Source organism: Ornithodoros turicata, chromosome 1 (assembly GCF_037126465.1).
Source record: "Ornithodoros turicata isolate Travis chromosome 1, ASM3712646v1, whole genome shotgun sequence".
Lineage (NCBI taxonomy): Eukaryota > Metazoa > Arthropoda > Arachnida > Ixodida > Argasidae > Ornithodoros > Ornithodoros turicata.
The window spans coordinates 195,417,318-195,439,782 of record NC_088201.1 but is presented as its reverse complement, the minus strand read 5'-3'; the positions used below and the strand labels follow the sequence as shown (position 1 = coordinate 195,439,782).

Below are 22,465 nucleotides of genomic sequence, written 5' to 3'. Positions count from 1 at the left end.
GTGTGGACGCTGTGTTTGTCCTAAATGTTTGTTCAGTCTGTTGCCGCTCAGTTTTCGTCAATTGTCATTCTTCATTTCATCCAATAATCTGCTCGAGCTAATCGTTTTGGACAGGACGATGTCGTACTTCACCGTGAATCACTTGACATGCTTCATGCTGTTCTTTTTGAGAGTGCTCCCACTCGGTTAAAACAAACAATTAACGTGTGTAAAAGAAGAGTGTCGCAGGGAATCATTTTACCTCGCGAGAAATAACTGGAGAGCGGTGAAGGAAATACTAAGGCAATGTGAGGCACAGTGAGACGAAAAACACCCATTTTCTTTGTTTTAGTAAAATGTAAAAGTTGATGAAGGCCAGAGAGGGAATAAGAAGAAACCTTACATCTTCATCCCTGCTGGTTTAACCTAATGTTGCTTTATCCAAGCCACATCACAAGGAGGCGGATTTTCATGCTAATGCCTTTTTCTCTACCTTGTATATGGAACTTCGTACGCTCCTTCAGCGTTCTTGTGAAGGGGAAAAATCCAGCCGAAAACCTTCCCGTTCTGAAACAGGAGAAACACAATACAACACAATTCACATAACAACAACTTCATTAGGGGATGATGGCTGGGGTGTTTCATCGCCAAGGGCGATACCTTATCCCATTGCTGTGGTGAAGCGGGGAATGAAATAACGAGCCCCGTTACAATATGGGTCGAATAAACAATATACTCACTCATTACCGAAATGATGCAATAGCCTTGAAGACGTATTACACAGGAAGAATCAAACATAATGCAGATATTTCTTGTTTTATTATTATTGGTAGTCACACACACAACTTATCAATGGATGTATATCAGAGGACGCGACTTTCAGTCAACGAAGATAGTCTTAATCAATACGATTACAATCCAATTTACGAACTATTCCTATACGTGACCACCATCAATGCGACACTAACAGTAGTAGGGTTTTAGTTCTGATAGATGTATGTAATTAATTATGCAGAACACAGACTGTAGAAGACTATGGACCCTATGGAGGGACGATACAAATATAAGAGGAAGTAAAATTTATATGAAAGGACACCGCATCTAGTTAAAGAAGATATTCTTAATCAATACGATTACATCCATACCACAAGTTTTATTATAAAGAGTCTAAGATTCCTATACGTGACCACCATCAGTGCGACACTAACAATAGTAGGGTTTTAATTTTAATTACATGTTCTGATGGATGTATCTAATTAATTGTGGAGAACAGATACCCTGGAAGACTATGGCTCTCATACAGGGACGACACAAATACAAGAGGAATTAAAATTTACAAGAAAGGACACCACATCTACTTAAAGTGATATTGTTAATCGAAACGATTAGAATCCAAGTAATAAATAATAATAATTGCATACTCTGGTAGCGAATACTATTGACGGTTTACGTCGCGAGACAACTGAGATCATGAGCGACGCGATTACAATTCACATCACAAGTGTTATTATAATAAGCCGAAGATTACTATACGTGACCACCGTCAATGTGATACTAACAATAGTAGAGTTTTAATTTTAATTACATGTTGTGATGGATGTATCTAATTAATGAGCCATTAAAGCCCAACTCTCTCTTACCGCTTTGATTACCAGACGAAAGGTATCAGGCATGGCGTTCCTTCATTAGCTATGTTTTGGTCAACCTCTTCCTCACCCCACTTACCGTTAACCCTCTCACAAGGTATTTCCACGACTTGATCACCCGTACAAAGTACTTGCTCCACCTACGCGAACAACAACAACAAAAAAAATTCCGCTACTTTCGGCACCAGCACATGGTATCAAACTGGAATGACCTTCCTGTTCCTGCTCACATTGCACCAGAAGAAAATATATCGTCATTTATTTCCAAGTGCTATGATCATTTTCACAACGAATGAATTTTTGTTTTGAGTGAAAGAATTTTGTGGTTTTCTGTGTACATAGTTTTTGGTATTTGCCTTTTTTTGGTTACAAAACCTCCACCCTTTATGTAAACCCCTTCACAAGGGTCTTTAAAGTATATAAATGAAATGAAATGAAATTGTGCAGAACAGAGACTCTCTCGAGACGTCTTCCAGAGAAACTCTGGAAGAATATGGGACCCATAGAGGGACGACATAAATATAAGAGGAATTAAAATTTGCATGAAAGGACACCACATCTACTTAAAGTAATATTCTTAATCGATACGATTAGAATCCAAATAATAAATAATAATAATTGAGGGGATTACGTCGCAAGACAACTGAGATCATGAGCGACGCGATTACAATCCATATCACAAGTTTTATTACTATAAATTGAAGAGTTTTAGTTTTAATTACCAGTTCTGATAGATGTATGTAATTAATTGTGCAGAACTGAGACCCTGGAAGACTATGGGCCCCATAGAGGGACGACACAAGTATCAGAGGAATGAAAATGTATATAAAGGAACACCGCATCTAGTTAAAGAAGATGTTCTTAATCAATAAGGTTGTAACCCATATTACAAGTTTTATTGTAAAAAGCCTACGATTCCTATACATGACCACCATCAATAGGACACTAAGAATAGTAGGGTTTCAATTTATTTACAATTTCTGATAGATGTATGTAAATAATTGTGCGGAAGGCTATGGACCGCATAGAGGGACGACACAAATATAAGAGGAATTAAAATTTATATGAAAGGACACCGCATCTAGTTAAAGAACATATTCTTAATCTACATTCTGACGATGAAGTGGGGAGGTTTTCCACTTGTGGTAACTCGTGTTTCCTCAACCCCGGGGGATCAGCAGGTCTACTGTACCCGCCTGGAAAACACAGTAAATACAATGTGTAAAACAACGAACAAGATTTATCGCAATCACATCTACAGCTGCTCCTTCGTGCCCGACACTCCCGGCCAAAAATCACCCCCTCCCATCCCGCTCGTACTTCCAAAAACGCCCCCTTTGCTGTCATGTGATCCACCGACGCTGCTCCCTTTTGAGGGCACGAAGTGGTATCTTATCAGTTTCCACACACTCTAGGAGTGGAACGCTACCCCGTATTTAGGGGGTCTAATATGAGCGACGACAATGACGAGAGATGACGGCGATGATCGGAGCGGCGACGGCGATCCTGATCCTGATAGTGGGAATGTCCGAGAGCGCTGTCGGGGTCACAATGAGTCCTTTAGGCCAGTCGCCTAAAGAAGGAAAACACAACTACACGACGTAAGGCCGCCTTGGAGTGGGTCGCGGTGTCCCAAGGGCCGAGGATGCACGACAACTTGAATGGGCGGCAGCCGAGGGTGGCAAGGTGTGATTCCAGTGTACACCTCTCGTTGATATAAGTCCGACAACGGGGGAGTATGTGCTCCTCTTTGGCAAGTACACGGCACTCGTTGCAAATAGGGGAAGCCTCACAGCCAAGGTGGTAGCGATAGAACGGAGTGAAGGCCAGAGTGGTTGCATGAGTTATCGTTGTATATCTTGTGTTCCAGAATTACCCATAGCTTTGGATAAAGAATGTATTATGTTTGTGTTGTAATGCTGCTGACGTAGGAGAAAGCGCGAAGTTAGATTGTCCCGCGGATATTAGTAAGGTAGTCATGGTATTAAGTGCCTCCGGTGGCGCTAACCGCTAGGGAGGTCCGTACTTATGCACCATTAGTGTCCTGTTAGTGCTGCGCTGCGGTCTTTCTGACCTGCTTAAAATCATCTTTAAGATACTCGTATATTGCAAGGTACGCGTACACTTCGATTCCATCCAATATATATGGTCTTTCCTTTTCGCTCGAACTTACTTATTTTACTTCCAACTCAACCGGCAACCTTTTTCTTTTTTTTTTCATCGGGCAACCAGCGAACTAAGCATTGGAGTAACGCCTATCTGAGTGCAATTTTTTTACGGTCGCACACGTAGACCAGTGTAATGTACCACGAAAAAGGCTGTGCGGCGAGAGGCCGTAAAATTGCAGGTTATGTGTGTCGTGGATACAGTCTACCGATTTGAGCTGACGTCAAGCATCAAGATCGCTTGACCGTCTGTTGGAATAATTTTACCCTTGCAGTGATTATGCTCCGATCATTTCATCATTCCCAATGACTCTAATGACGCCAATACTATTTCTTCTTCTAATCCAATCAGCCATCCGTCCATGACGTGTATACATGGACAGTTACTCCGACAGCGCATTTGTATCAGAATTGTAACCGAAAGATATTAAGGTGGTCTAACGACGTTATGTTGGTATATTTGTCAGATGCGGCCAGCAAGTCCACGCTTTGAAGACAACCCAGACGATCCTGATGCGGATATGAACATGAAGATATTGTCTCCCACAGAGATAGAATGGCAACCGCAACGAATACTACAAATGTTCGATGTTGGTAGTATGGGAGGAGAAAACGAAATTCGAAGTGGGAGCATCGAGATGGAAGGTTACACGTTCGAGCTAGGTCTTCGTGCCACAGAACACAAGGGAAAGCTTTATGTGGTAGCTACGTTTTACATGTGTCGCGGTCCCAGTGACGATAATGTGGAATGGCCATTCAACACGCCGTACAAGATCACCCTATGTCACCCAAAAGACGACAACAAGAACGTCTGGCAACTCTCCCTGTTCACCAATCGTACCCGCTCTTCTTACGAGAGGCCAATATCTAACCGTAATGTCGGTATGGATTTACCGCTCCTACCCGTTGAGGCCATTCGACAACATAATTTTATAATCGACAATGCCTTGCGCCTGGTATTTCGGATGTCTCCGCGAACTTCATAATGATCTATAATATAATGCACTAGAGAGCGGCATTATGCTGAGTGCAGAGTATATGATCATGTTTTGTTCATGAACCAAGTTAAATCTGGCACGCAGTGACTGTCGGTGTGGCCGTGATCTGAATGTTTATGTAAAAGATAAGACTAGAATAAAAAGCTGGAATGTAAAAAGCTGGAAACAGCTGGAATGTATACAGTAGGTGTATATACAGGGGTGAGGGAGGTGCCGGTATATACACCTACCACCATTGAGTGTATACACGGCTCCGGTATATGCGATAGTGTGCAGTTTTGAGGGAAGAAAGTCGTTTGAGGTAAAATGCGGGTGCACCCGCATTTTACCCGCAAAGAGATGTGAGCCTGTTGCGCAGTCTTGTGTGTATTTTTCCAACCTGCGACCAGTTTCGCTCGCAAGACACAGACAACGGAGGAATCTACAGCACCTGACAAATGTGGCGAGCCCGTCGCAGGTACGTGAGCCTTGGAGGACTTCATTATTTATTTATTTATTTCTGAATACTGCGGGCGCCAGCAGGCGCCATAGCAGGAGTGGGATACAAGTACGCAATTTTACGGTGCTCAGTGTAGGTGTAATAAATTACGCACAATCATAGAAAGACTACACACTTGAATAAGAACACACACTAGAATAATAAAAAAACTACACACTTGTGCAACAATATGTAAAGAACTAGACACATAATAAACACATCACATCATCAATGGCAGTAGAGAAATAGATGAAAAGTCGCGGAACCAGCTGGGATGAATTAGTCACTTTTCGCAAACATGTTAGATAATTACTTAATTATTATACATGTTTGCGAACTTATCATATTTATCCGCGTTACAAATGTCAGCTGGCAATTTATTCCACTCAGCTATCGTGCTTGGTAAAAAGTAGAACTTAAATGTGTCAGTTCTGCATCTGATCTCTTTCAAGGTCAAAGGATGCCGGTCACGAAGCGAGAATGGGTCTTGAAGCTGAATTTTGGATTTCAAAGAGCTTTGAACTTCATTACGAAGTATTAAATATAAGAACTTTAGCCTGTCCTTTAAGCTACGGATCTCAATTGACTCTAACTTTGCCTGTTGGCACATAATTGTTGGAGATTCTGCTCTTCTGTACCTGTTAGAGATGAACCGAGCAGCAAGGCGCTGTATTTTTTCTAGCTCGTGTTTTAATGTTACTAAGTGGGGATCCCAGATGACTTTTGCGTACAGTAACACAGGCAATACAAGTGTCCTATAAGACAATAAACGCACTTCAGCAGTCGCAAGGCTCTGTGACCTCCTTAGGTAAAACAGTTTGTTTCTAGCTTTTGTAGTGACATGTTGTACATGGTGATTCCACCAAAGGTCGCTAGAGAAAACAACACCCAAGTATTTATAGCGGTCTACTTTATCTATTCGATTGCCCTGGAGATAGTACTCCGTTTGTAAAGCGGTTTTCTTCCGGGTAACAGTCATGCTTACTATCTTGTTGATATTCAATAGCATTTGCCATTTCGAACACCAATTATTAATCGAATCCAAGCCAGTTTGTAAAATATTCCTGTCATCATCCGAGTGGATTGTCTGAAATAATATACTGTCATTTGAATATATTAGATACAATAAGGGTTCCAATACCGACCCCTGTGGAACACCAGATACAACTTGTTTACGTAATGATTGACAACCATTATATTCCACAAGCTGAGTACGCCCGGAAAGATAGTCTTGAAGCCAAGCGCTTACTTTCGCGTTTGATGTATGGTTTCTAAACCTATGCATTAACTTTTTATGAGGCACGCGGTCAAAGGCCTTGGACAGATCTAAAAAAGGCACATCCATTTGTGAGTTATTTTCGATCGCTGCTGACATGGAATGAACCAGCTCCGAGAGAGCTGTTATTGTTGGGAATCTTTTGCGAAAACCGTGTTGTAAAGGGGTAAAAAGCTGATTTTGTTCGAAGTATTGCGTGATGTGTTTTGCAAGTATGTGCTCCAGCTGTTTAGAGCAAGTAGATAAGAGAGATACCGGGCGGTAGTTTGACACGAGTGAGGGATTTCCTGATTTATATATCGGGATTACACGCGCACACTTTCAAGCAGCTGGAACTTTCCCGCTATCTAACGATAATTCAAAGATTATCTGGAAATACTCAGCCACCCACTCTGCATAACGTCTCAAGAATTCATTAGGGATTCTATCTGGTCCCGACGATTTTCTTATATTTAAGTTCCTAAGCAAAGTAGTGATACCGTCAACCTCGAATGTCACGTTCTTCATTCCTGTGGCCCTTCTACCCGTCTCAAACGTTACTTCTTCGCCGTTATCAGGAATAAAAATGGACGTAAAATAATTATTAAAAGTATTTGCCGCTATCTCCGCGCTTACCGGCGCGTCATCTACAGTAATACCTTTAGATGAGCTACTTTTTGGCACAACTGAACGCCAGAATTTCTGTGGAGCGGAACGCAAGAGCGACGGAAGTGCCTGGCTCAAATACTTTTGCTTTGCTTTTTTTATCTCAACCTTCAGTTGTCTTGTCATGTTGGACACTGCTTGCATAGCTCTAGCAATTCGCCGTTTGTAGTGTAAAATAGTACGGTTTATCCATGGTTTATGTACGCTTACTCTCTGAATCTTTTGGGGAACGTATCTTACCATACACATGATTATAATATCTCTGAATGATTCCCATGCTACATTTACATCCCTGGATGCATTACACATACCTGTAAAGTCTCCAAGGGATCTCTCCAACCCATCAAGAATCGAGACATCATCCGCCCAAGAGAAATCTAAAAACTTTTGTGTTTTGGATTCATGGTGTTTTGCTGAGCCGAGGGTGCCTTTTAAGAACACCATTTTGTGGTCTGAAAGTCCCTCGGGTACGTTGCAATCCCAATGAAAACCCGCTAAATTATTTGACAGAAATATCAAGTCGAGTAAGGACGCAGAATGTCCTTGAACTCTAGTACAATTTTTGACGACTTGAAGCATGTCTAGACTAAACGTAAGGTTTAATAAAGCTGGTGCATCTTGTGTATCCCCGGTGGTGACAGCCATCGTTACCCAATTTATATTGGGCGTGTTGAAATCTACTGCTATGATTACTTTGGATGAAGTATTCACATTCATAGTCGTGTAATCATGGAAGGTCTCCAGAAATGAGGGGTCAGCGCATGGTGGTCTATACACCGCACCAATGATCAAGCTCATACCATTTATTACTATTTTACAAAAAATTGTCTCAATATCAAGTGAACTCATCGGGTAAAAGTTTATACGCTTATTTATAATCAAAGCGACGCCTTCCCCTCTACTACCTCTGTCCTTCCTCAATATTACATAATTATCTGGGACCAACTCCGTGTCTAACACATCTTCTCTTAACCAGGTTTCGGTTAGAACTACTACGTCTGGTTCATAAGATAGTAGTGTGGCCTCTGGTCGTCCAGTTTGTTTACCAGACTCCTAACATTAATGTTCAGTAGTACAAAGCTATCGTGTTGTAATTCATGGCTGAGTCATTTACTGTTTGATGGCTTCCGTTGTCGGTTAATTTGTACACGCTTTCCGGTATCCTCACTCCACATATACACCGAGGAATTCAGGAGTAGTTTGTCGAAACGTAGCTGCACCTTCTCTCCCTTCTTCCGTTCTTCAGCTGCGCTTTCCCACAGGTTTTTTCGTACTCTTCGGATCCGTTTGGAATAGTCTTCCGCGATTCTGTAATCTGTTCCTTTTAGTTTGTAGGTGTTTTTCAGGATGCACACTTTTTCCCGGTGATCATTCAGACGCAAAATTACAGGACGCGGCCTCTCTCGTGCTACTTCTGGTTTGCCCAGCCTGTGACACCTTTCGACACTATCAACCTTCACATCAAGTATTCCGGAGAAAACATCTTTGCACAGACACTCACACAACGAGTCTCGTGTTTCACTTCCCATCTCGCACAATCCATACACCAGTAGGTTAATCCGCCTGCTTCTGTTCTCCAGATCATCGATCTTAAAGGAGCATTAAAGTGGTATCTAACATGGCCCAAAACTGCTGTCATCTTGTAAAGCAGTATGTGAAAAGCATTCCCACAAAATATTTCTGTCCAAAGTTGTATCATCACGGTGCAATTAATTTGGAAAATCACTGCCGCGGTGACAGGCCGGAGCGCTCCAACTGCAGACCACACCCACTCTAGTGTGACGTTCGTGGTAGAGAGCCCCTCATTCGTTCGTAGGAAAAACCGTCTGCTACGAACATTGCTAGCTGCTTCTTGTTGACTTCTATTATTTATATGATTTATATCACGTTTTCTTTAAAAGAAAAAGCATATACGCAGCCTGAGAAAATAAGATTACGATCACAAGTGTAATATATCCGTGGCTTCTGTGCAATCTCAGGATTCACAGCAGCAGAAAGCTATTGCGAAGCGGTATTGTGGAAGCGGTATTGTGGCACCACCTGTTAGCCACTGAACCAACTGCGCGGTGAAAACTGTCGGACAGGCTGCACACTGTCGAGAAGCACGGGGTTTTTGCTGTACAAACGCAGTTAATTTCGGGCTGCACCACTCGTTCTTCCCGTGGTGCCTGCGGTCCCAAAAAATCGTGGTTGTGTCGTTGACAGCCTTCAGACCCTCCGTTTCGGACATCACGAAGCCGGAGAACGCATGGCGTCTCCCAAGCGGTAGCAGACGCTCCGGCCTGGGCGATGTTGCTCGCCTCGATCATGTGATCCCAAGTCCAATGAGGAGCGTCCTCACCACTTGCGTCACATAGTGACGTGTGTGGTGGCGCTCATCACGTGCCTATCGTGAAGGCGAAGGAGGGTGTTTCGCGCGCGGGAGGTTCGGGGAGCTATTGCAGGCGTCCCAATTTAGCTACGGTTGCACTAATTGTGGGAAAACTGTTTTCGGCCGCCTAACCTTCCATACTGACCAAAAACAGAAAAAAAGTTGTGGGCCTCTAGACTGCTCCTTTAAGCTCAAGAGCATCATACTTCTTTCTCATGTCGTTAACTATACTACAGGCACTGCTCACTTGATCTTTCAGCGGATTAATTTCAACAGCAATACTTTCGATCTTATCTAGTCGTACGTGGATACCCAGTAGCTTTTCTTTTACAACACTTTGATTCTCTCCGATCTTACTTAGTTGTTCGTTAATACCGAGTATCACTTCATCAGAGTTCTTTTGCCTTGTTTTGATATCTGCAATATCATTAGCAATCCTGTTTTGTGTTTCTAGAATCTGTGCAAGCAGCTCTTTTGACTCGGCTTGTGCTTTTGCTCCTCTAGTATTGGCTTCATCACTAGGGCCAGGATTTTCTTCAAGATCACCAGACAATAGCAATAGAAACAAGGCTAGGTCCGCAACATCATGAAACACTGTGAGGTATTGGTGTGGGCACAGCACAACCAATAAACATCGATCATCGCTTCTAAATGTTGAAACATACATCGTATTACTAACCTGTAACACGAAAAACAACGTCGTATTAGACATCCTGCTCAGACAGCAAGTGCTGTGCCCACTGAAGTGTAGCGGATTCGGCCTCGCTTTTATGGTATCTGTCGCTACCGTCGCTAATGTTCCCGTAGGCAGATAAGGATATCGCTGCAGATCATCATTCACAAACGGGTCAGTTCCATGTGCGTTCGGTGTGCCAACACGAATGGGATATAAGTCGTGCACCGTAGGGAAACCTTGGATATGCAAACAGAAGGCCCACTGTAACACGAAAAACAACGTCGTATTAGACATCCTGCAAGTGACGGCAGGCATTATAAACAGCATCTTTAGAGCAATTGGTCTTGGCATGTACAAACAAGGGCAGTTCGGTCTGTAAGGAAGTCTTGAAGCCAGCTGAAGAGCCGACCGGATACCCCGAGAACAGCACAAGGCGTGCAGCACACAAATGTGCAAGACGGTATCATGCAACGATAATTCAGGCACATTAAGAGAGATGTCAACTTGCACTTCAAATCTTCAGAATATCGTATCACAGAGGGATGAAGAAATCGCCACACTAAAATCACAGGTCAATGATATCGAGCAGTACACGAGGCGGAACAACCTTGAGATTCGCGGGATTCCTGCGAACGCAAAGGAAGACATGCTCGAAGTCCTGAATCATGTCGCGTCTAAACTGAAAGTTGCCCCACTAGCATCGTCGGATGTTGAAGCCGCGCACCGACTCCCGTCCAATAATGACACACACCCCACTATGATTGTACGCTTCAAGGAGAGGCGTACCAGAGACACGTGGCTTGGTAACCGACACATGCTTAAGATATCGGGGGACGACACTGACTTAAATCTTTCGTCTGCCTTTATCTGTGAAAACTTGACCGTGTACAACAGGCTGCTTCTTCGACAAGCGAAAGACGTGGCTAAGGAAAAGAACTACCGCTTTGTTTGGGTTCGAAATGGGCACGTTTTCATGTGCAAAGATGCTGATGCCAAGGTTGTACGCATTAAACAAACAAGTGATCTCGCTCGATTGTGATGTGTCGCGGTGATGTAGCTTCTCATGATTAATAGTGTTCATGGACCTGATTTCACTCGAATGTCTGAATAAAGCATGTCTTAGCTACCCGTCGGTACTGCATCTTAATGCACGTAGTTTGGGGAAGCACTTTGATGACATAAAAGCTGTATTTCAAATCTTGCAAAGTAAAGTCACTTTCTTTGCTTTAACCGAAACCTGGCTACAAAGTGACCGTGATATGTATTTCCATGTAGATAATTATAATGTAGAGTTTGCACATAGGATGGGTGAACCCCACGGTGGTGTTGCTCTGTATGTTCACTCAGGGGTACCATATTCTGTCAGAAACGACATTCGGTTCCACTGTCAGCTTGTCGAGTCCTTGTTTCTTGATATCCCAGATTGTCCATCATCGTTGTCCACATTTAGTGGCCGCCCCCTCACAATAGGAGTATTGTACAGATCACCAAGCTCTCATCTACCAGATTTCTTGAATGAACTTGATGGCCTATTACATTCTTCATGCCAACATAAGCTCAACCTCATTCTCGTTGGTGACTTCAATATAGATCTCCTAGGAAGCGATACCAGTGTTTCATTATATCAGGAGATTCTTGCCAATCATGGATTTAAGCAGTTAATTAGCTCGCCAACTCGATTTGGAGGAGGCGTTAATGGCTCACTTCTCGACCATGTTGTGACTAATCTTTGTGATCATAACCTGATCTATGGGGTTGCCGGGTGTGACATCTCGGATCATGAGCTCACATATGTTGGCCGTAAGGGGACGCCTTCACGTGATTTGGGCTATCACACACGCACGCACGTTAACCCTGTTTCACTCGAGAATCGCCTTCGTCAGCTCACATGGGATTTTTCCTCATATACTGACACATCGGAAAAGGTGAATTACTTTCTTGCAACACTCTCTGGGTTGATTAAGGAATCGACCGTAACCTCAGTTTTGAGCAAGCGAAGCGCGATTAGACAACCATGGATCACAAATGCAATTCTTAAAAGCATTAAGCATAAAAATAATCTATATACTAAAATGCGCCGCTCTCCATTCAATCACCACCTTCGTTCTCGTTATACTACTTATAACAATACCCTCAGAAATGTCCTGCGCGCCGCGAAACGTAACTATTTTTCTGAGGTTATCAGCGAGACCAACGGTAGTCCCAAAACCATGTGGAACACAATCAATCGCATTTTGGGTAAAAGTAATGGACAGACACATACTGACATTTCACTCCAAAATAACGATGAACTGGTGAGTGTTCCTGATAAAGTGGCAAACATGCTAAATAACCATTTTACTAATATAACGAAGAGCGTGCCTTTATTGAATGGTACAGGTTTGGAAGTTCCACTGCCGCCATCAAACCCGCATTCTTTCTTTCTTGACCCAACCACACCAAATGAAGTGCTTTCCACTATAAGATCTCTCAAAAGTTCAAAGTCATCTGGCCATGACGGTTTATCTTCATCTCTTCTTAAAAAAGTGGGACACCTCTTGGCCCACCCACTGTCAGTGCTAGCAAATAGCATGTTTTTACAAGGGACATTCCCTGACGAACTTAAACTGGCGAAGGTTGTACCTGTCCATAAAAAAGGGACCAGAGTGGATGTAGGAAATTATCGTCCCATATCGATACTTCCTGCGGTCAGCAAGGTGTTTGAAAAATTAATACTTAACCGACTAGAAAGATTCTTTAACAGACATAAGATAATACATCCGCTCCAGTTCGGCTTTCGCAAAGGTAAATCCACAACTTTAGCACTAATAAACGAGACCGAACAGATAAAGAAGAATATCGAACAAAAACTGCTTACAATGGGCATTTTTGTGGACCTGACAAAGGCCTTTGATTTAATTGATCACAAAATACTTCTACAAAAGGCATACGGGTATGGAATTCGAGGGCTTCCGCTCACGTTGCTAGAAAGCTCCTTGCAAAATAGAATGCAGTATGTTCATGTCTCGGGCTACGATTCTTCTATTAAGGCCTTATCAACTGGCGTTCCTCAGGGGTCAATTTTGGGTCCCTTCCTTTTTCTTATGTATATCAACGACCTTCATCTCTGTCTGTCTGAGAATGTTTCTTATATGCCGACGGCACCAGCATTTTTGTTGAAGACCCCACTATTGCAGGGCTGTTCGTGAAGGCTGATAACGTTTTAACTAAGTTTTCCGCATGGTTGATAGCTAACAAACTCGTTCCTAACATAGGTAAGACTTCATATGTAATCTTTCGCCCACGCCAAAAATTACTTGACCTAAGCCAATACACGTTGCATTTTTGTGGGCATTCCCTGTCAAGAACGACATCCGTGAAATTCTTGGGGGTTATCTTGGATGAACATTTATCGTGGACTAACCATATCCAGTTTGTGCGTTCCAAGGTCACCAGCGGGCTCTATGCTCTTTCAAGAATTCGATACCTGGTCCCCGTCACTTGTCTCCTAATGGTTTTCCATGCTCTAGTCCAATCGCATATTTCTTATGCCCTGGAAGTTTATGGGCTCACTTATTCATCCAGCCTGCTTCCTCTACTCCACGCGCAGAAGAGAGCAATGCGCATAATGATGTTCGCACATCCCCGCGATAGCATCTCATTTGCATTCCAGTGTCTGTCTATCCAGAGCATATACAATTTACTGAAATATAAGGTTGCCATCCTAATCTACAGATTATGCAACGGCATGATCTCAGATCTTCTTATTTCAATCACACATCTTCAAAAACCTTATTCGCTGCGGTGCGAACCTGATATGCTACAGGTACCTCAACCTCGAACGAATTACGGGATTCATTCAATGAGTTATTTCGGATCCAATGTCTGGAATTCATTGCCGTCTCATATACGGTCCCTAACCTCTTTTCCCCATTTTAAGTATCAGTTACGCAGTTTGTTACACTCCCAGCATAATACCCCATCATCACTGTAGATGTAACCATGTGATGAATTACATGATAACATATGATGTTTTGGTTAAAATTGTTTTTCTCAATAACTGTATAAGGCTCCTGTGCCCGCAAGGCTGCTCAATAACTTACCAGTCTGTTTATTGTCGGGTAACTCTCCGTGTGTTCTGTAGTAACTTATGAGTGTATTAGTTGTTGGGTAACTCCCCGTGTGTACTTTAGTTACTTATTAGTGTTTTAGTTGTCGGGTAACTCCCCATGTAGTGTTTTTTTTAAGTCTTATATTGATTTAACAATATCTTAATCACAACTAAACTGTATCTTTTAGCTGTTAGTTCTTGAACTGTGCTGGGACTGTACTACAGGGCTTGCCCTCACAGTCCCGCTTTCTGTACATTTTACAATACTGACTAAATAAAGATTACGAGATTACGAGAGTACGATGCACAGTAAATCATTTTACATCTTTATTTGCTCAAACAAGGTGTATTCTTATAAAAACACCCTTTTCTATTCCACAAAAAGTGCAAAAAGTGCATTACTAAAGGTGTAATATCGACATACACCACGTCTTATCCAATGTGGATCATTACGGGTGTAAAGTGGGGTGTTGAAACAGGTGTTTTCCGTCGAATGCACCTTTTTTACACCCATTTGAATTGGGAGTATGGTGTTAAAAATGGTGTTTTATTTCGTGAGAGAAAAATTATGCTGGTTTCACAGCTCCGCTCAGCAAGTAATCACATTATAGACGATAACCTGAGTTAAAAACACAATATTTGACAGGGAGGGATGTTAGAAATTTAGCTTATACCTTTGACTCGTTGCAAACGTGGGTGTTAATTGCAAAAACACATTCCCGCCACCGTTACAAACGTTTCCCGCCCCACCACATGTAACGAACGTGCCCCAACAAATTTTATTTCAGTATATGATGCATCCGACACGCCAATATAGGCTACTGAGGGGGCCCCAGGTCTCTTTATGCCTCTGCACTCACGTTGGTCCCACAGTGTTAACAAGCTAACGAGGCGTGCCTGCGACGCATTGCACTCCGGTTTAGGTTCTACGATGGAACCTCGGCTGAAGTCTACCGCGTTCGCTGTGCTGCTTGCCATAGAAGCAAGAACGTCGAACTGCATGTCTCGGCCAGTGGTGTCGGTATGCTGCCGCGGAAGCTCCTATTACACTATTTGCGAGGGAATATTTGCTAGCAAGTAATTCCATCATAAAAGGTGTTTTCAATAGAATACTCCCATTTTAAGGGTGTTTTTGTTTTTAAACACCCATTATAACAGTGTTTTATTAGGAATACACTTAACTAAAGGGTGCATTAGAAAACACCCATCATTTGAGTGTAAAGGCAACACCAAAAAGGTGTGCGCCATGGGACAAGCCATTTACACCAAAAAAGTGTAAAAAAGTTTACTGTGTGTGCACGCCAGACGATACGACGATGCTCGCGAGCACTTTGGATTGTAGAGATTGGGCCGATAACTGGATCCACGGAGCTTCTGGGGTGACGAAATCCAGCCATTTCGTGGAAGAAAACGCCTTGCGCTTCTAGCCACCAGCCTAGACAATGTAAAAACGTTATCTCGTTTCCAAAGTTAAACGTTTTCCAGAACAACTTGTTCGGAAACAGCTTACAGGGCTAAAGGAGGATAGGGCATGCGGGGACTTGCCTGTTAACATGATAGGATCAACTTATGCTTACTGTCAGATAAGTGGTAGAGATCCCTGTTGCCAAGACGTATTATAAGCTTAACGGGAAATTCGAGTGACCGCTCGTCAAGCCTTCGCAGTGCGGCATAGGTGACCTTATCGGATTGCGTGGACGAGCAAATGTTCACCATTTTCAACGCTATATTTAGCTCGATTAGAGTGAAGTGACGGTCCTGAACCTCTGGTGCACTAGTCTTGTAGAATTTCGGCCGTCAAGGTCTTAACAAAACTGCTGTGTATCGAAGTCGTCGAGGCAGGCGCCGGTGTCGTTAGTGCAACAGAGAAGCCCGTCGTCAGCGTGTTTTCGTCTACACCCTTAACGATAGCTAATGGCGCGAGAGGATTCTTTTGGTCGGGAGCGTCCTTCATAGATCGAATTGTCCTCCAAGTCAAACTGCCTGGTCAAACTGCAAAATGTGTTGAGGCTCTCATCCTGTAGTGTGTCACAAATCAGTAAATTGCCCTGTTCGACGAGCCGTACTTTTTGCTCGGCGACGTAATGCCGTAAGGTACACACACAAACCACCTTGTGTGATCACTGAAACGACACAAAAACGCAATTCCCGGAGTCGGGAACTTGGCGCCCCCATCGCCCGGCAGCAGCCGCAGTGGCCCCCTCCTGCACTCACGGTTGGGTCGCCGCGGGAGGGAGACCCCCACGTATAGCTGTGCGTGGCTTTCCCGTGTCTGGGGAAAGGGGGATCCTGGCAGTTGAGTGGACTCGGAGGTTGGTTTGGACCCTTCGGGGCCCCTCCGGGAAAACAACACACTGCTTTGGCCCCTGCTTCCCATAGACGGGTGGTCCTGGAAGGCCCGGCCAGGACTATTCAGCTAGTCGCCATCTCATATTTTCCTTACTTTCTTCCTTCATCTCCTCTTCCTTCCTCTATTTTCCTTACTCACCTTCTTTGGCGGCAAGGGTCAACCTTGGGCAGTTCTTTCAATCTTCGTTGATGCTGCACTTGGGTATAGTGCAGAAGGATGTGTTAGTGTGCAGAGCACGTTCCCTTGGTTGGGGTCGGTGGTGGCCGACACACCTACTGCACTGAATGCAAAACCAAAATATATGGATAACGAAAAAAAAAAAACTGATTGGCACCTGAAAAGGAGCCGCACGGAAAGGCTTACGCAGAATTTTCTTGACCATACCCCAGGTCCCTGGTTCCCCAAGTTTCTTGTCATTCAGTCAAATGAAGGCGGAAAATCACTGACAAAAATCTCCCCTTTTGCCGTGGCAAAGGAGCTGGAAAAAGTCATAGGGAAATCATATAAGGCGAAAAAACTGAACACTGGGGACATCCAGGTTGAAGTTCAGAACCAACGACAAAGCACTGCATTGCAAACATTGAAAAACATTGGGGATGTCGCTATAACTGTTACCACACATCGTACATTGAACATGACGAAGGGCGTGATCTCGGAGGACGAGCTGATCGAATGTACAGAGGCTGAGATTCAAGAGGGTTTGAGTGAGCAAGGCGTCATATGCGCAAAAAGAATCATGATCAGAAGGGACGGCAAGGAAATTGCCAGCAAACACGTGCCAAATCCGAGGCGTTGTTTCAAATGCCAGCGTTTTGGGCACAGCTCACTTGCATGTCGCGGACATCTGACATGCCCAAAGTGCGCTGGCAAAGACCACACAGGAGAGACTTGCAGCAATGAATACCGTTGTGCTAACTGCCAAGGTAACCATCCAGTATACTCAAGATCATGCCCGCGCTGGAAAGATGAAAAAGAAGTAATCAGAATCAAAACAGAGCAGAATATTTCCTATAAAGCGGCTAGAACGCAACACGAATTTCAAAAGAAAGGCAGTTTCCCCGAAGTGGTGCGCAGGGGAGTGGCACCACAGAGGAAATCCGTGGAGACTCAAACCTGCTCGCAGGTTATTGAGCCTCCACCCCACACTCCCCAACAGGAAGCTGGGGGCACTCAGGTGTCTCCTGCTACAACGGAGGTCAGCCGTCCAACTGGCCAAAAAGAAGCAGCCACGGCTCCTTCTAAAGCCGATGGTATTCAATAGATTTGGGATGGAGGCGTGACAACCCCCACCCAAAAAAGCACTCAAAGCATGGAGGTTGATGATGACGACAGAATGTCGCAAAAGTCATCATCAAGCCTCCCTGAAATGCGTCCAAGAGAAAGACGAGAAAAAGGCAGAGGAAGAGGAGTAAAGACAGGTGAACCACAGAAGCCACCCCCGCGAAGGGTCCAACCCCCTAAATGAAACAAGTGTTATTTAGTCGGCATAACCAAGTGTTGCGCTTCGTTTTCTTTCTTCTTGGAATAAGTGCGACTATGAACCACTTCCTCCAATGGAATTGTCGTGGTTTGTTTTCTAACTTAGATGACGTAAATGATCTTTTCGATACCCATAATGCAGCATGCTTTTGTCTACAGGAAACTTATTTGAATACTACCTCTCCAACTCCTTTACGTAGACACAACATATTCCGAAACATATGCCGAAATGACACGAATCGTTCATCTGGAGGTGTGGCGATTGTCACACGAGCATCTATTCCAGCCAAGGCAGTTAACCTCGACACACAGTTGGAGGCTGTAGCAGTGCAGGTGTGCCTGGACAGAGTAATCACTGTCTGCTCCGTTTATCTGCCGCCAACAGCATCCATCACGCAAAACGACATAGAAGATCTATGCAGCCAACTTCAAAATCCGTTCATTCTTTTAGGCGATTTTAACGCGCACAACCCACTCTGGGGTAGTACAAGGACCGACTGTCGGGGAAAGATGATAGAAAAAGTCTTGCTATCATCTTCCATCTGTATTTTGAATACAGGGTCACCTTTGTACGTACATTCTGCTACACAATCTTTCTCGGTATTAGATCTGTCTTTATGTAGTCCATCTCTTTTTGGAGTTTTAGAGTGGTCCGTAAAAGAAAATCCAATGGGAAGTGATCATTTTCCAGTGGTATTGAAGTATCTGCCTCAAGTAGGTATATTGACGTGTCCCCCTAGATGGAAACTGGAACAAGCCGACTGGAAGACTTTTTCTGAGAAATGCGACTTGTCTTTAATCTCTGTTGATAGGATGACAACCGACGAAGCAAACGATGTCATAACTAATGTCATCCTTGACGCAGCAACACAATGCATTCCTGAAACTTCTGGTCGCTTGCCTAAGCGACCAAAACCCTGGTGGAACAAGGAGTGTGAAGAAACACGAAAATCTCAAAATCGTGCGTGGGGTAGATTTCGAAGATACCCCACCAGTGAAAACCTTGTGTCTCTTTAAAAAGGCGAGAGCCAAAGCAAGGTGGACGCGCAAGCAAGCCAAGCGGTCCTCTTGGCAGAGCTTCGTATCATCCCTGTCTTCCAATTCTCCTTCTAAACTTATTTGGGATCGCCTTCATAAGATCAGAGGTGTACACATGAGCCGCGCTACCCCTCTTTTAGTAGTGAATGGTCAGCCATGTGAAAGCCTACAGGAACAAGCCAACGTTCTCGGTGAGCACTTTGAAAGCGTCTCCTCTTCCTGCAACTACACCAGTGAGTTCCTTAAATTAAAGAGTAGTGCAGAGAAGAGGAAAATTCCAATGCATTCTGGAGACAATCTTATATATAATCAACCTTTCACAAAAATAGAGCTTCATCGTTCCTTAAAGTGTACAAAAGCAACCTCACCAGGCCCAGACAGGGTGATGTATTTTATGTTGAGTCATCTGTCTGATGCATCTAAAGAGGTTTTACTCAAATTTTTTAACCAAGTTTGGTCCCTGTGTGCATTACCCTCAGCGTGGAAAATTTCAACTGTAATTCCCCTGTTAAAACCCGGAAAGGAACCTTCAAGCCCGGCCAGTTATGGACCAATCGCTCTCACGAGCTGCATTGGCAAAACGTTTGAGCGTATGGTCAATGCGTCGTCAACTCGTCCATTTCCTAGAGGAAAATAAATGCCTTTCTGAACTACAGTGTGGTTTTCGCGTTGGACGTTCCACAACAGACCACCTCGTTCGAGTGGAAACAATGATTCGTGAAGCGTTCGTCCAAAGACAACACTGCCTGTCAGTATTTTTAGATCTTGAAAGTGCATATGACACCGCTTGGCGCTATGGCATTCTACAAGATCTATACTCCTTCGGAATCAGGGGGCGCCTTCTAAGGTGTATAACAAACTTCCTTCAAAGCAGGACATTCCGAGTACGGCTTGGAATGATACTATCCCGTCCTTTCATCCAAGAAAACGGGGTGCCGCAGGGATCTGTCCTTAGCGTCACTCTGTTTCTCGTGAAAATCAATTCACTAGCTAGCATAATCCCACCTTCCATGTCTTATTCATTGTACGTGGATGACATTAAGATTTCCTTCTCTTCCACGAATCTAGCAACATGTGAGCGACAGGTGCAGCTAGCTTTAAATAAACTTACCAAATGGTCTCTCGAGAATGGGTTCAAGTTCTCATATGACAAAACCGTATGTGTTCACTTCTCGAGGGTCAGAGGGCTGTTTCTTTCACCTACTCTTAAGCTGATCTGACAAGACCTTGCTGTTAGGGGTGAACACAAGTTCCTTGGGGTCATCTTTGATAGCAAGCTCACTTTCTTACCCCACATCAAGAGCCTTAAAACAAAATGCATTAAGTCACTTAACCTATTGAAGGTGCTGTCCCACAAATCTTGGGGAGCAGATCGCGACACCCTGCACAGGGTCTATGTGTCCACAGTGCTGTCTAGAATGGACTATGGATGTGTTGTTTTTGGGTCTGCGCGGAAATCTGTCCTGAAGATTTTAGACCCAGTACATGATCAGGGACTGCGTTTGATAACTGGTGCTTTCCGTACGTCGCCAGTGGAAAGCCTCTATGTTGAGAGCAACGAATGGTCACTCGTAAGAAGGAGATTTTACTTATCTGTTTCGTACTCTTTGAGGGTAAGAGGTTATCCCAATAACCCAGTTATTACATGCGTTGGAGGCACGCGCTTCAAGCAGCTGTTCCTTAATAAGCTCAGCATTGTTCCACCATTTAGCATGCGTGTTCGTCAGGGATGTGAGGATTACAGCTTCCCACATAATGATTTCACCAGAGTAGAGGCTAGTCCTCGGGTCCCGCCGTGGCAACCACCTCCATGTTTCGATAGCTCCCTGATTATGTTTAAGAAACAGAACACACCACCTGTTGTGCTCCAGCAGGGGTTTGAATCCCTTAAAGAAAGTCTTGGGCAACACAGAGCTTTTTACACTGACGGTTCCAAAACACGCACCTCAGTCTCATGCGCAATGGTAACCGATGGACTCACACAGTCATACCGTCTACCTCGCGTGCTCTCAGTTTTTAATGCCGAAGTATACGGAATAATCCTGGCACTGAACTACATCTTAGAAAGTCACACCAAGTCATCGGTCATTTACACAGATTCTCTGAGTTCTTTTCAAGCAATAATCAACATAGTGATGTCCAAAAACCTCCTTGTGCAGAAGGCACAGTGCCTTGCTGGTAAGGTAATTAAAAAGGGTCTCTCTTTAACATTCTGCTGGGTACCCAGTCATGTTGGTATACCCGGGAATGAACTCGCTGATGCAGCTGCTACAGCTGCTCTTTCATGTGAGGTGAGTCCTTTTGATGTACCGTCCCATGACCTCCGGCCTACACTTATGAGGGCCATAAATAGCAGATGGCAGCACCACTGGGATACACTACACACCAACAAACTTCACCTGGTTAAGCCCACCATTGTAAAACCGACACAGATTTTTAACAGTCGTCTTCATGAAGTTGTTTCTGCCAGGTTGAGAATTAGGCACACTCATTTGACCCACAGTCACCTCCTCCGCAATGAAGAGGCTCCGCATTGCATGCGATGCGACGAGACAAAATCAGTCCTTCACATGCTCATTACATGTCCATCACATGAAACACACCGACTTCACCATTTCCACGAGCTCTACACATACCACACACCTCTACATCCATCCCTTTTGCTGGGGGATGAGGCTGTTGTACCATTTGAACGGGTGTTTAGTTTCCTTGAAGACGTTGGTGTTTTAAACGCATTGTAGTTTTAGCTTTATGTCCTTTTATCCTCTAACTGTACAGTTTTATCTTAGCTGAATCACTATACTTTTAACTGGTACTTTCCCTATCATTGTCTTGGCGCATTATGGCCTTCGTTGCTTATGCGCACGACCTGAATCATCATCATCATCATGAAAAACGCAATTCGATATTGTAAGTACAACAACAGGAAACTTTTGCTTCACTTTGCATTCCTGGTAGGTATTTGTTAACTGCAGAAGAAGGAACAGGCAAAAATGGGTAAATATACACATAACACATAAATAAAGTATGTATTAGCGAAAACGTCTTGAACTGTTTTTCCGCTACTTGTGGAAGAAATGCATCTTTCATATGACAAAGACATCTACTTCAACAGAAGCACGTGTAAGAGTACTAATCAGAGTTGTAAAGTAGTACAAATATCGCATCCAGAGTTGTTCGCGTTCACGCTTGAACAGATTCATACGTAACCTAACCTAACCTAAACCTAATACCTACGGTAACCTACGGTAACCTAAATCAAATAGCGACTTCA

General features: G+C 43.8%; 1 protein-coding gene across 7 annotated transcripts in view; it reads left to right on the top strand.

Moving 5' to 3' along the window:
* Positions 1-4,951, top strand: part of LOC135378924 (caspase-3-like) — a 205,046-nt gene extending 200,095 nt beyond the window's left edge. For 6 of the 7 annotated variants that reach the window (XM_064612092.1, XM_064612094.1, XM_064612090.1 and 3 more), the window contains exon 10: positions 4,258-4,950. In XM_064612092.1, the coding sequence (XP_064468162.1) occupies positions 4,258-4,776 (519 nt within the window). In that variant the 3' untranslated portion in view covers positions 4,777-4,950. Of the gene's footprint in view, positions 1-4,257 lie in introns of all 7 variants that reach the window. The other variant, XM_064612097.1, reaches the window with a different exon arrangement.
* Positions 4,952-22,465: the final 17,514 nt, after the last annotated feature.